The 14544-nt window shown below is 39.8% G+C and overlaps 1 protein-coding gene across 3 annotated transcripts in view; it reads left to right on the top strand.

Annotated features, from left to right (window-relative positions):
- The window catches only part of lsp1a (lymphocyte specific protein 1 a), a 328974-nt gene that overhangs the window by 288000 nt on the left and 26430 nt on the right, over window positions 1–14544 (top strand). For all 3 annotated transcript variants that reach the window (XM_060838862.1, XM_060838859.1, XM_060838861.1), the window contains one exon: window positions 1217–1315. In XM_060838862.1, the coding sequence (XP_060694845.1) occupies window positions 1217–1315 (99 nt within the window). The remainder of the gene's footprint in view (window positions 1–1216; window positions 1316–14544) is intronic.

Below are 14544 nucleotides of genomic sequence, written 5' to 3'. Positions count from 1 at the left end.
CTTGGACATGGCCAGCTCCATCTATTCACCAGCTTTCTTAATTGCTCCATTATCTCTGGTGACAGACGGTTCATCTAGCCAAACATAGGCAAGACGAAACACTGGCTTCAGCTGTAATCTTCCAATCAATGCCATTTCAATCCACAACCATTGACTTGTAGTATTTGCAATCATTTACAGTTTCAATATCCTATTCGGCTTCAAACTCTACTTTCTGTGCCAAGTCCCCTCCATCTTAAATCCAGATTTTATTCTGAACAAGATGCGTCTTACTCTTTACTTACACATTTTCTGATCTCTGTTGGCTATAATTCTCAAATTTCAATAAGTTCTTATCCTCTTGTTTAATCCATTTATGACCTTGTTCTTTTACCATAATCTCAGTCAAATGGTCACTGCCCATGCCCCATCACTCAACTCCACTTTTCCAACTTCAACCTCTATCATCCTGCTTTACCTTACTTCCATTGTCGTTGGCCAGGCCTGAGGCAATTTTGATTCCATTGTCCGAAATTCCCTCTCAAAATCTCTTTGTCACTCACAATGTTCTCCTTCATTACGCCTCTTGAACAAATTTTTGGTAGCCTTGCTTAAACTTTTTTTTAACTATAGAATCCATTTTCCTCCGTGTCTCTGAAACATCTGGAGGCATTTTGTCAGCATTATGCCTCTATATGCAAAAGCTGTTGTTGCAATTTCAAAGCAAAAATAAACATTGTGCTTTCAATCAAATAAGTATTGGATTTCCTCTTTAAAACTAATTGGTTCCCTGTAACTGGCCCATTAATATCACATCACTGGCATATTAATAGCATGTGTTCCTGGCAGTCCCAGTCTCAGTAAATAGTCAGAGGAATTGTGCTTTTGTCAGCCAAGAATGATCTGTTTGAAGAATGTGTCACCATTTATTCTATTCTCCCTGCACACAGATTCTAATGAGCTTTTTGTTAGATTTTACCAAATCCTTGGCTAGAAACAGACAGAAAATTCAATGGTGGCCTGCATAAGTTTCTTTGAACACCATGGCAATTTATTTTTAGCAAAGAATGCATGCAAAATATAAAGTGATTCTAAGAAATATTGTACACGAGCAATCTTGAATTGTTTTCGCTGAGCTGTTAAATAAAAGTATTTGTTTTGAATTGTTCAGTACTTAGCTTGATAAATAATGTTTTCCCTCTGCCCACTAATCTGACCTAATATTTTTCTCTTCTAGGATACTGACGGACTGAAAGTGGGTGTCTGTGACCTCATCAATCAATGGGTGAGCAAGAACCCGGAATCCAATACTAAGGCCAGCCCATCCAAGCCAGCAGTAAGTTAACATTTTGGCACTCTGAGTTTTAATCGGCATTCCAATGCAATGTCAATCAGTTACCTTAATATAAATGTTTAGGAGGTAGATGGTTCCCATTCTGTGCTATGCTTTCATGCGAACAGGCATTATTTAGTGCTTTGAAATCATTGTGAACAACAAAAAGTGATGTTGAATAAGATTGCATCACTAGTCTATTATTTAATTCATTCAGGAGAGGCATGTTTTGCTGGCCAAATTTAATGACCAACCTTTATTGCCCATCTCTAATTGATGTTGAGAAGGTGGTGATGAACTGCCTTCTTGAACTGCTGCAGTCCATTCGCTGGAGGTAGACCTACAGTGCTGTGAGGGAGGGAGATCCAGGACCTTGACCAGCAACATTGAAGGTAAGGTCAGGATACTGAGTGATTTGGAGACATAATTGTAGGTGGTGGCATTCCCATGTATCTGCTGTTCTTGGCCTTCTAGATGATTGCGATTGTAGGTTTGGAAGGTACTTTCTGAGGACCTGCAATAAAATTCTGCAGTGCACCTTGTAGTTGGTAGACACTGGTGCTACTGTGCATCATTGGTGGAGGAAGTGGGTGTTTGTGGATGTGGTGCCAATCGGGTAGAGTGCTTTATCCCAGATGGTGTTGATTTTCTTGAGTATTGTTGGTGCTGCATTCATCCAGGCATGTTCAAAGTACTCCATCACATTTTTGACTTGTGCCTTTTAGGTAAGGGACAAGAATTATGAAAACAGGATATGAGCGTTTCATGCAATATTCTTAGCCTCTGACTTGCTATTGTAACCACTGTATTTATAGACTTAGTCCGTTTCAGTTTTTGATGGTTACCCCCCAAGATGTTGTTAATGGGAGATTCCCTGATGGTAAGGCCATTGAAAGTCAAGGTGGAATGGTTAGTCATAGTCATAGAGATCTTCACCATGGAAAAAGGTCCTTCAGCCCAATGTGTCTGCATTGGTTAAAAACAATAACTGAACTGTTAAGGTCTTGTTTACCTGCACTTGGCTCATAGCTTTGTTTGCCATGATAGTGCAGATGTACATCTGTACACTTCTTAAATGTTACGAGGATTTCAGCCTCTATACAAGCAGTGAGTTTACATTCCCATCACCCTCTGAGTGAAACAACTTTTCCTTACATCCTCTGTAAACATCCTACTCCCTGGTCATTGAGCCTGCCAACCCCTCCATTTTTCCTCAGAGGAAAACAAACCACAGTCTCTCCAATCTTTGATCATAATGAATACTCTCCGGCCCAGGTGACACTCTGGTAAACACAAGACCATTCTCATTTGTTGAAGATGGATATTGTCTGCTACTGTGTGTGGTGCAGAGGTTCGCTGCCACTTTTCAGCCCAAGTCTAGATATTGTCCATGTCTTGTGCATTTGGCCATGGACAGCTTCAGTTTCTGAGGAGTCACAAATGGTGCTTAATATTGTGCAGTCATCAGCAATCAACTGCTTCTGACCTTATGATGTAAGGAAGGTCATTGATGAAACAGCTGGAGATATTTGACTTATGACATTGCCCTGAAGAACTCCTGAAGTGATGCCCTGGAATTAAGGTGACTGAACTCCAACGACCATAATTATTTTCCTTTGTTCTGGGTAGGACTTCAATGAGTAGAGAGCTTGCTCTCTGATTCCTATCAACTCCCATTTGCTTAGGCTCCTTGATTCCACACTTGGTCAAATGTTCCATTGATGCCAACGGTAGTCACTCTCATCTCACCTCTGAAGTTAAACTCCTTTAACCATGTTTAGACCAGGACTGGAATGAGGTCAGGAGCTGAGTGGCCCTGGCAGCACCCAAACGGAGTGTCAGTTAATAGGTTCTCACAGATCCAGTCAGCAGCCAAGTCTTCTAACACCCAGCCAACTCAGTCAGTAAGAGGTTCCAAGCCATTCTTGGCAGTGAACATTGACTTGCTCCACCCAAAATACATTGAGTGCCCTTGCCAGACCCTCAGCATATCTGTAAAATGATGTTCACCATGGAGAAGCGCTGATTCATCACTAAGAGAGGGCAGTGTATGATAATCAAAAGGAGGTTAGATTACTAGTGTTTGATTCGATACTATGAGATTTTTTGGGTCCAGAGTCAATGTTAATGATTCTCAGAGCAACTCCCTCCCAAATGTGTACCACTGTGCAGCCACATCAGGACTGTCCTGCTGGTAGGATGGTCATTCTCATAATGCTGTTGTGTGTGATGTGTGAACATTATCATTCCTTGAGAATGACTATGTCAGGTTGCTACTTGATTATATTTGAGGCAGATCGCTCTGTTTGGCACCAGGCTCTCATTTCTCGCACGCTCAGACTCTCTCTCTCTCTCTCTCTCTCTCGCACTCACTGTCTCGCACTCACTCTCTCGCACACTCTCTCACACTCGCTCTCACACTCGCTCTCTCACTCTTGCTCTCTCTCACACTGTCTCTCTCACACTCTGTCTCTCTCACACTCTGTCTCTCTCACACTCTGTCTCTCTCACACTCTGTCTCTCTCACACTCTGTCTCTCTCACACTCTGTCTCTCTCACACTCTGTCTCTCTCTCACACTCTCTCTCTCACACTCTCTCTCTCACACTCTCTCTCACACTTTCTCTCACACTCTCTCTCACACTCTCTCTCTTTCTCTCACACAGACACTCTTTCTCTCACACTCACATTCTCTCGTTCTCTCTCTTCTCTCTCTCTCTCATACACACACACACTCACCAGGATCGACAGGGTTGAGTTTCCTGTTGTTGTTTCTGGTGCCTAGGGTGACAGTTTATCATTTGTTTTCTGACATTTTTTCAGCAGTTTGATTAAAGTGAGTGGCTTTAAAGCCATTTCAGAAAGCAATTAAGAGTCAACCGCATTGCTTTGGTCTAGAGTCACATTTAGACTTTCCTTAAAGGACATAGAGAACCAGACAGGTTTATAAACCTATCAGCATACACTCATCATTAGACTATTAACTTTACATTTTTTATTTGAGATTCAAGCCTGGGTCTCCAGAGGATTGACTTGTTCTCTGGAACACTAGTCCAACGACAATATCAATACATCATCAACTGTTAATCTCAAGCAAAATATGAGATTTTAGTTTGATTTGTTCCTCTCTGTTGAGACCAATTTTAAGCATGACACAAATAGTTCAATAAAATGATGGTATGAAGGACATAACTGTCTTTAATAAATCTTTAGCCTAACTTTTCTAATTGGCATTTTTAAAGTATTCTATCAATCTATTTATTTCAAACCAATTAAAACAAACATTAATCTGAAAACCTAAGCTATTAAACCAGAGGTTCTAATCTACTTGAATCTGCCATTGAGGTTTAATGGTGTACTGAGAACAGAGGAGACCATTATTGTTTCCAATTCGAAGTGGCATTGTAAGTATCCTGGAGTCAGTCCAGTCCAGTCAGAACCTTGATATTATAATGAGGCTCAGATTGATCCTGTTGGAATGTACTCATGCGTCAGTGTTCGGTAGCCTCCACAGTCAGTTAATGTGTTAACATGAAGTGTCACAGCTGAAATATTAAGCATCATGGCTCAAATGTTAAGTAAGGCCAAATAGTTGAGAAGTAGCAGAGAGTATCCTGCACTTGGAGAGAAATGACTCAGCCAGGAATGCCACCTCCAAGGCAAAAGAGAAAAACTCGAAGGGAACAAAATGAGACTTGTACATGCACTCAATCTGTCAGTATGTTATAAAATATAAATTGTTTTTGCTACAATTTACCATTGAATTGATGTTATGACCTTGTGCAGTGCCAAATGAGTCAACGTACTGGTGTGATTTGTTTGGATTCAATGGGGCCAGCTGATGGCTGTAGAATAATCATACACCACCATGAGATCATTTTTCAGAAATTGTGGGACTCATTTTTGCATGGGTTCACTTTAATGTAGCTAAGCAGCAGCTAAAGAAATTGCAGAGTCCACTATTGTCTCAGGCCACAATATGTCAAGAATGGAAAATCTGTATTTAACAATCAAAGAATAGCTGTTGAGGATTTACTTGAGTCAAAGGAATGTCGTATAGAAAAAATGATTTGTGTACAAATAGGAATGCCACAAATATGCATTAATCTCACGACACCTAACAACATGACATGGACCTTTCATCAGATAAATGTAGTAATATGCATGAAATGTTAAGCTGTCTACTCTTCTTACATACATTCGATAATTTTTATTGTTCGGATTTCCAATCTTTATTCTCTTTTTATGGTGAAATCAGGGGGGTGAGAGATTGGAATTTTATTGAGCAGTGAGTAAATTTATATATATAAATACAGCAGAATTAAAACCTACTAATTAATGCAGATTTTCCATTGACAGCAGTGAACATAAAAATATTGATTATGATTGCTTCCTGACTACCTTTTAGAGCAAGGTTTCTGACAATCTGTAAGAGCTAAACCAAGCACTAAATGCACGTGCTTTACAGCATCTTACATTCCTTGGCAAAAGGAGGCAATAATAATGATTATCCATTATAATTAAGGTTTTAAATCGTTGAGTAGATATTGTTTTCCATCCTGTGTCTATTTGTTCTTCTTTTTCTCTTCTTTAGGCTCTCTCCAAACCTTGGATTTGTTTGTACCTCTTGGTAGCTTCTGGTTCTGACTATTTATCTCCTTCTGCATCTTCTATGCCTTTTTTAAAACCATCCTGCCCCTTGGCTATCTGATAAGGTAATTTTCCTGATATACCTTAACAAACTGCAAAGCCTGTTGAAAAGTAGTCAGTTTGGCATGTGTGACGAATTTAATAGCAGAGAGCTGGTTACCCTGGAGCTGAGAATGCATTCCTTTCTATTCACTGAGCTTTCTTGGGGGTTTTGCAGTAAAATATCCTGAGGATATCCTATCTAACATCTTTGCAGGAACGTTTTCAGTCCTTACGAACATTTTCTTTAGAAATAAATTGTGTGGTTTTTTTAAGACAATGTGTAGAGCACGGCAAAATCCTCTTTCTGGGTTAGTAAATGCTTTCACGTTATCACTTTGAGAAGCTTGCTGTGGGAGAGGAGAAATGTATTTGTTGGAAAATACCTCCCCTGCTGTATGGGTAAGAAGCAAACTGAACAGCATTATTCTCCCTTACCTTCTGTTAAAGTGTGGTACTTGCTAGGGTATGGGTCCAAGACAATTGAATACCATTCAATATTCAATTTCTTTAACTGGGATCAATGTGACATTTTAACGCACTCAAAACCTAGTAATACCACGGAATTAAAATTTGGGTATATAGCGATTGTCAAACAGGGCCTGGCTTAACAATCGGGTTTCATCCTGTCCTCGCCTGCTATCAGTACGTGTTTTCGGTAAGGTGGTGGTTTAATACAAGGAACAGGTTTACTCCTCAACTGAAGAAACTAAGCCTAGATTTAGCAAACATTTAACTTTGTCTGAGACCAATGTAATTTGAGTGTTTTTTTTAATAGCACATGGATGACACTGGCTGGGCCAGCATTTATTGCCTGTCCTTAATTTCCCTTGAGAAGGTGGTGCTGACTTCTTGAACCACTACAGTCCATTGGTGTAGGTTTACCTATAATTCCATAAGTGAGTGAGTTTCAGGATTTTGACCAAGCTACACTGAAGAAATAGTGATATGTTTCTGAGTTTGAATAGTGAGTGGCTTGAAGAGGAAGTTGCATTACATGGTGTTCTCATGTATCTGCTGCCCTTGTCCTTCTAAATAATAGTAGTTGTGGGTTTGGAAGGTGCTGCCTCAGGAGCCTCAATGAATTTGTGCGATGCAACGTGTAGGTGGTACACATTGCTGCTACTGAACATCGACGGTGGAGGAAGTGAAAGTTTGTGGATATGATGTCAGTCAGCTCCTTTATCTTGGATGGTGTTGAACTTCTTGAATGATGGTGAAGCTGCACTCTAACAAGCAAATGGGAAGCACTCTGCAAAATCCCAACTTGTGCCTGTAGATGCTGGACAACTATGGGTGCCGAGAGTTCATTACTCGCTCACGAATTCCCAGTCTCTAACTTACCTCATGTAGCTATTTAAACAGCTAATATTGTTTATTTTCAGGTAAAATGAAGCTTCAAGATGTTGACAGTGAGGACTTTTATTTTGGTAATGTCATTGAATGAAAAGGGGTGGTGCTTATATTTTCTTTTGTTGAAGGTCATTGCTTGGCATTTGTGTGGCGCAAGTGTAACTTGCCACTTGTCAGGCCAAGCCTGGATTTTATCCAGGTCTTGCCACATTTGGGCATGGACTGCTTTAGTATATGAGCAGTAGTGAGTGCTTAATGAACATTGTGCAATCATCAGCAAACATCCACACTATTGACTTCAAGATGGAGGGAAGGCCATTGATGAAACAGTTAAAGAAGTTTGGACTAAGGGCACTACCCTAAGGAACTCCTGTGGAGATGCCCTGGAGTGAGATGATGTCAAACAACCACAAAGATCTTCCTTTGACTCCAACCTGGAGGCCTGACCTCTTCCTGAGAACTCCCGGTGTGTTGCTAAGTGTTCCCACTATTCTATTTTACATAGAACTAGGTGCTGATTGACCCAAATGACATGTGCAAAAGAATGCTGATTTTAACTGAGATTGCGTTTGTTACATTGTTCATGTGGAGTTTGGATTTTTGTAAACTGAAGTGTGTGTGAATGAGTTGAATCTTGAGTGGAGACTAATGGATGTTTTAATTAAATATACCCTGTGGAATTAAGTTCTCAACCATAAGCTTGAATTCAAACATAAATGGCATCGTGTTATGTACCTGACCTTGGCTGGAATAGAATTTTTAGGTCAGAATGGTGAAGTAACCAACTTTGCCATGGCTTTTTTCAGTGCTGTGATACTGCCAGTCCACTTCTGGGTTTCCCAGTCAATCAAGGCAAGAAGGCAGATTGATGACTCCCAATTACATATTTCGGGACTTTATTCAAACTGACTGCAAATAATTTATTCATGTAACTTTGCAATTGTCATTTGAGATCAGGTTGAAATCTCAAGCCTGATGTGGGTTTTTGGCGGACATTTTCTGAGTCAAGTTGGTCAAGTGTAGACATCAATACCTGCACCCACCCTACCTCCTCCATCCCTCCTCAGCTAGACTGTGCCCTAAGATCCTGACAGCTAACCCATCCAAATATAAATTAATCTATAAAATTCTTAAGAGATTTAATTCATCTTTGAGTTGCTTTAAATATTTAAATTTCTTCTTGGTATAAACATTTTAAGACTTATCTGCAAGCTTCTCTCTGATCCCTCTGGAGTTAAACAGTAGAGATATTGTGACCTACCATAAGCAAGACCCAAGGCAGTGCCTGCTTTCTAATGGTGTTGTTCCCCATCATGATATCACCATCCATAGTAGGGAAGAAAAATGCAGCATAACTCAACTAGCCATCACCATTCCAAGATACAGTGTTAGCTTCCTCTATCAAGCACAGGGGAGATAGTTTTCTTAAGGCAGCTTGTTGACAGTTCATAACCAGCAAAAGGGTGAACCTTTGTTGCCTGTGGAATAGGGAAAGAAAGATCATTTGCAAGTGTAGCCTGCATGGGGCCATCTAAATGTTTGCTATCATTTGCAATCTGCTAAATTAAAACTTCTTCCAGATGCCTATTTTTAAATTATTATGTCGTTCACAGCTGTGAACAAGACAAGTGTGTCTACCTCTCACTGACTTTAGTGATTCTAGGTGAGAAATGGGAAAGCATCAGCCAAGAGGTTGGTAGGTGGTGATTCAGCTCCTGCTGTTCAGTGCACATATGTGGGCATGTGGTGAGAATACAATTTCTGGACTGCTGTCTGTGAAGGAGGAACCTGTATAATTGCTGACCCAGCTTTTGCATGGAAGAAAGACATTTGATCAAATTAATTTTTCCTCTGGATCAGGAGTCACAGCCTTCAGGAAGAAGAGAAACCCTGTGTCACTTCAAAAGTTCAAATGTTGCTCCAATTTATGAATACTAAAGAAGATCACTGGACAATAATGAGGAGCAGGAAAATGAGTTAGTATTTGGAATCTGCTTTACTGGGTGCTCTGAATTGAATTGAAACACTGGTGTCGGCAATGATGTTCCTAAGTATTGTCAGTAATGTTTAAGAATAGATACTAAAGGAAAAATAAAAGTTGATGTTGTGATGTGAGTGGACAAGAACAATGATGCAACCATCTCTCACCTCTGTGAACTTGAGGACTGACAGGTAAAAGACAAACAGACATTTGATGTAGTCTGCTTGGATGTCAGCAAGGCTTTTGATCAGGTCCTGTATAGGAGATAGATAGCAAAGACAAGTGCCCATGAGATCCAAAGAAATCTGGCAAAAGGGATCCTGAAATGGCTGAATGTTAGGAAGCAGAAGGTGGTGGTCAAAGGGTGTTTTTGTGACTGGAAGCCACTTAACCTTTTCTGATTAAAATAAAATTGCAAGCCAATTCACAGGGAATGTGGAAACTTCCTCTCTGACACCAGTGTGAAATTAAAATCAAGCCCACGATGATAATGATTGTGAGGTACAAACCCAGCCCCCACCTACACTGTATACAGTTGGTGGAATATCTGGTGAAAAAGAATTTATAAAATCAAAATTAACGTCAAAGCAGTTTATCATTCTAAGCTGAACTCAACTTGAAATTTTTGTGTCATCATTAGTTAAAAATTGCCCTTTTACCTATGAAATCTGCAACTGAATCCAACTCAAGGTAGTGGCAGTGTAGTATCCTTATTCTTTCGCTGTCTCTCTAGAATGACAGATTGTAGCTGCCCTGTGCAAATAAACTTCAGGCTCCTCCAGTTTGACTCCTTGAGACAAGCAACTAAAACATAAAAATCTTCCACAATTCAGTGCCAATTGACTGTAATTCAAAGTGACCACAGGGTTGCCTGGCATGGGAAATGACTAAGTTTGTGCTGGTATGCAATCTCCTGAAGTTTGAAGTAAAGCACAAGGCAAGGAAATTCTACTCTGCAACTGGCTGAACTACACTTGACCTGCAAATGCTTGATTACTGACCCGGATTCTTAAAATCAAAATTCATTCCATTCACCTCAAGATAGCTTTAAAGAAATTACCGGCAATCTTGAATCAAAATTGAGATGGAAGTTTGTGCTTCCTAAAGCAAAAGTAGATCTTGATTCAGAAAACTGTGATCTGGGTCTAAAAAATGAGTACATCTCAGCCTCCTGGGGACAGTACTGTCCTTGAATACAACATTTGATGCTGGTCTTTTTCACTGGAAGGAGATAAGTCATTCATTGTTGCCTTATACATAAATTATCCATATTAGAAGTAATTCCACCTATGATTACTTCCACAGGGAGAAAAAAACCAGTTTGAGGCTGTAAGGCAATAGCACCCCCTAATGTCTCTCTGCACTACCTACAGGCTGGATAACAGCATACATTTAGAAACTGATTTATAACAAAGCCCATTTTACTTGAGTTTTAAATTGAGATATTTAGATTAGAGCTAAGAGAAAGAATTGGTTATTAACCACTTTATAGACTAAAGCACTTCTTATTTTGTAAAATATATTAGAAATATTTGAATACATGTCTTAGAATGGATTAGTTAGTTAATGATGAGGGCTTTTTTGTACAGTTGGCTAACTTCACTGCCTCTGAGCAAGGAGTTTCAGCCAAGTTCCATTCTGAGACTTGATGATTGAGGAAGATACTTTCAGAACTCAGTCCAACAGAGTGAATATCAGCTTGGAAATCAATCCAGCACACACAAGCGGCAGGTGACTCCTAGTTAACATGTGCTGGAAGGAAAATTGAAGACTCTGCTATCACTATACAAAGCTCCAGACTACAGCATTTGTGTGTATTGCGATAACAACCCAAACTCTCTTGTGGGGCTGGTTAGCTAGACAGCGATGTGGGTCAGATTGGTGTTAAAAGCATGGTGGTGGTGTGTTTGATCCCCATTCTGGCTGGGGTGAATTTGTGGTCAGGCTCTATATCTTAGCTGTGGTGGAAGTCATGGTGCTGTAGGTCAGACATGCCTTCAAGCAGAGAACTGAAGAAGTATTTGTTATTAAGTGTTCTTACTTTGGAATCAGATGTTTGTGACTTTCAAGCTGCTTTGCATGAGTTAAGCATGTGAGTGAACAATCCAGGAACTACCAGATCTTGCCAATATTTTGCATCAAGTGAGGTGGTGTAAAATGAGGCTTGGATGCAGGTTAAAGAAACTATTACGAGTTTTGTGAGAACAACAAGACTCCTGACTATAATTGTTTCTGAGTCAGTCCTCCCAACAACAGATTGATTGCATTCATCATGTGAAATTTTCATATGGGGAAAACATTGCAACAACACTCAGTTTTTTTTTAAAGCAGAAAAACAAAATATTTATTACTTCCCAGTCGTGCAAGTCCGATCTGTTTTCTTTTTGTTACTCAACATCTGCTGAAAAGAGGGAGAATTTCTTTAAGATTACACCATCTCCCAAGATAGAGACTGAATTTTATGGTCTGGTATTCTGGCTTGTTTTAATAGTTCTGTTATTTCGTACCCGCTTTCAAAGTGTTTGAATAATTCATGATCGGAAATATGTTGAATGCACCTATCAAAAAGCAAAGTTCTTAATATTGCCAGCATCCACAAATACATTGACTTTGTTATTTGACAAAATGCAAATTATCCTACCTCACTTTTTACAGCTTAAAACATTGAAAAAGATATTGCCTCTGTTTTGGCACTAATCTCATCCTTACCAAAATAAATCAAACTTGCAAAAAGGTTCAGTATTTACATTGCCTTCACTGCAGGGTCACTCTATGGTTTACCATTTACGAAAGACCAGCTGTTGTGGACAGGATTAGAAGACTAGAATTCTGGTACACTTGTCCTCATTGCTTGTAATTGCTGTGTTTTATCAAAAGGAAGGTGTGTTGTTTCCTTATTCTTTCATGGGATGTCCCCGGCACGGCCAGCATTTGTTGCCTGTTCCCTTATTGTCCTTGAACTGAATCGCTTGCCAGACCAATTCAGAGAGCAGTCGTAGACCAGACCATATAAGGATCACATATTTCCTTCCCTGAAGGACCATTCATAAACAAATGATTATTTTTAACAAAAATCAATGATCGATGGCATGACCACCATCACTGAGACCAGCCTGATATAACAGATTTGTTTACGGAGTTCAAATTCCACCAGCTGCCATGGTGCAGAGTGAACTCGTGATCCCAGAGCAGTTTCCTGTGCCTCTGTATTTCTAATCCAATCACACTACTACTATGCCACCAAGTGTGTGTGATGTATTTAAATAACAACAGCAAGCTTTTCATAGGTTTAAATAAGAAGGAATATTTATTCACAAATTCACTCTGAGAGTTTATAAATGCCATGGTACTCATGCATGCAAATGCAGATGCAAAATATACAGTACAAGAGAATAGTGCACTTTTGCAAATTGGAAAATTAAGCATTGTTCATAATTCACATGTTTGGTTTGCAATAGGAAAGACCATCATTGTGGGCCCAAAGCAATGTTTTCACTGTGAAATGGTAGATTTTAAATAGCTGAAGTTGCGTTTATCAAGATTATGCAGCATGCCTTGGATATCCATAAGAAGACCATAAGGAATAGGAACTGGGGTAGGTCATTCAGCCCCTTGTGCCTGCTCTGCCATTCAATAGGATCATGGCTGATCCAACATTCCTTATGTCCACTTTCCTGCCTTTTCCATCTCTTGAGCTCTCTACTGAGTAAGAATCTATTTATCTCAACCAAAAAAATAGACGGGGAATCTAGCCCCATAGCTCTCTGTGACAATGAGCTCCAAAGACACAACCCTACAGAGTAGAAATTCCTCCTTACCTCAATCTTCAAATGACACCCATTTATTCTGAGTCTATGCCCTCTGGTCCTCAATTCTCCCATGAGGGGAAACGTTCTGCACTTGTGCTTTCAAGCCCGTAATCCTATACATTTCAGTGAGATTGCCTATCATTCTTCCAAACTCCAGTGAGTACAGTCTCAACCTGTTTAGTCTTTGCTCATAAGATAATCCCTTCATACCAAGGATCATCGTAGTGAACCTTTTCTGAAATGTCTGCAATGGAATGACATCTTTCCTTAAATAGCAGGACCAAAATTGTTCTCAGTATTCCAGATGTGGTATCACCAGCACCTTGTACAGTTGTAGTCAGACTTCCCTCCAACCGCCTTGTAATAAGGGGCAACATTCCATTCGCCTTCTTGACTACCTGCTGTCACCAGTGTGCTAGCTTTCTGTGTTTCATGTACAAGTACCTCCAAGTCCCTTTGTGTTGCAACTTTCTACAGCTTTTCTCCATGTAAATAATACCAATCTTTTGTTCTCCCTTCCAAAATGAACAACTTCACACTTTCCCACATTATACCCCCATTTGCCAATTTCTTTGCCCATTTTACTTAACCTAGATGTTTAGCAGGTTGTAAAGTTAGTCACTTGTAGTTTTTTCTTACCAGGAGGTTAAGTTTCTTTTGCCGAATCAGGCTAGGACGCCTTCTAGGGTGCAGTAATCTCCAAGTTTAAAAAGGCATAGGTGTTAGTGAAATGTTCTGCAGTGGGTGTTCCTTTCAGACTGCCCTTGTATCGACTGATCACTTTGTCTCTGGTATTATGGGGTCTAATAGACCTTTCACGATGTTGTTGAAGTTGTGGAAATTTTGCAGCAGCAATGATCATGGCACAGACACGTTTGCTGCCCTTACTCCTCTGAAATTGACAGTGACTTTTGAAGTCTTCACACAAGGAGAAATTTAGAATGTGCTTTCATTGATGTGTACCCTGCTGTCGAGCGTATAATGTTGTGCACGCCTCAGAACGCCGCGCCACACTTGCTTTTATGCTCTAGGTTTGGCTGAGAACCATTCAAAATGATGCAATTTGTTTTATGATTAATATTACATTACATAGCCTCACTGGGCCTGAAAATAATAATTTTATATCGCAGTGCTCAATGCTAGAGATCTTAACTAGTTGCCAGATTCCAACACTCAACAAAAGTGGAAATCTGTGCCATAGATATGATCAGCTCTCTCTGGGCACTATTACTGCACTGCTGACTAATAAACCTAGCCCTTTCAATTTGAAATCCCAAAGATCAAAGTTTATTCCCATTTTCCCATCAGTTTATAATCCTAAAAAGCAGACCATCTCTTTTATTTCTAGGTTATAGAATTTGACTAGTTCAATTTGTTTGTATATAATTCCAGCAAGTTAAT

The sequence above is a fragment of the Hemiscyllium ocellatum genome, chromosome 18 (genome assembly GCF_020745735.1).
Source record: "Hemiscyllium ocellatum isolate sHemOce1 chromosome 18, sHemOce1.pat.X.cur, whole genome shotgun sequence".
Classification (NCBI taxonomy): domain Eukaryota; kingdom Metazoa; phylum Chordata; class Chondrichthyes; order Orectolobiformes; family Hemiscylliidae; genus Hemiscyllium; species Hemiscyllium ocellatum.
Note: the sequence above shows the minus strand (reverse complement) of the source record. Positions and strands in the feature narration are given on the sequence as shown.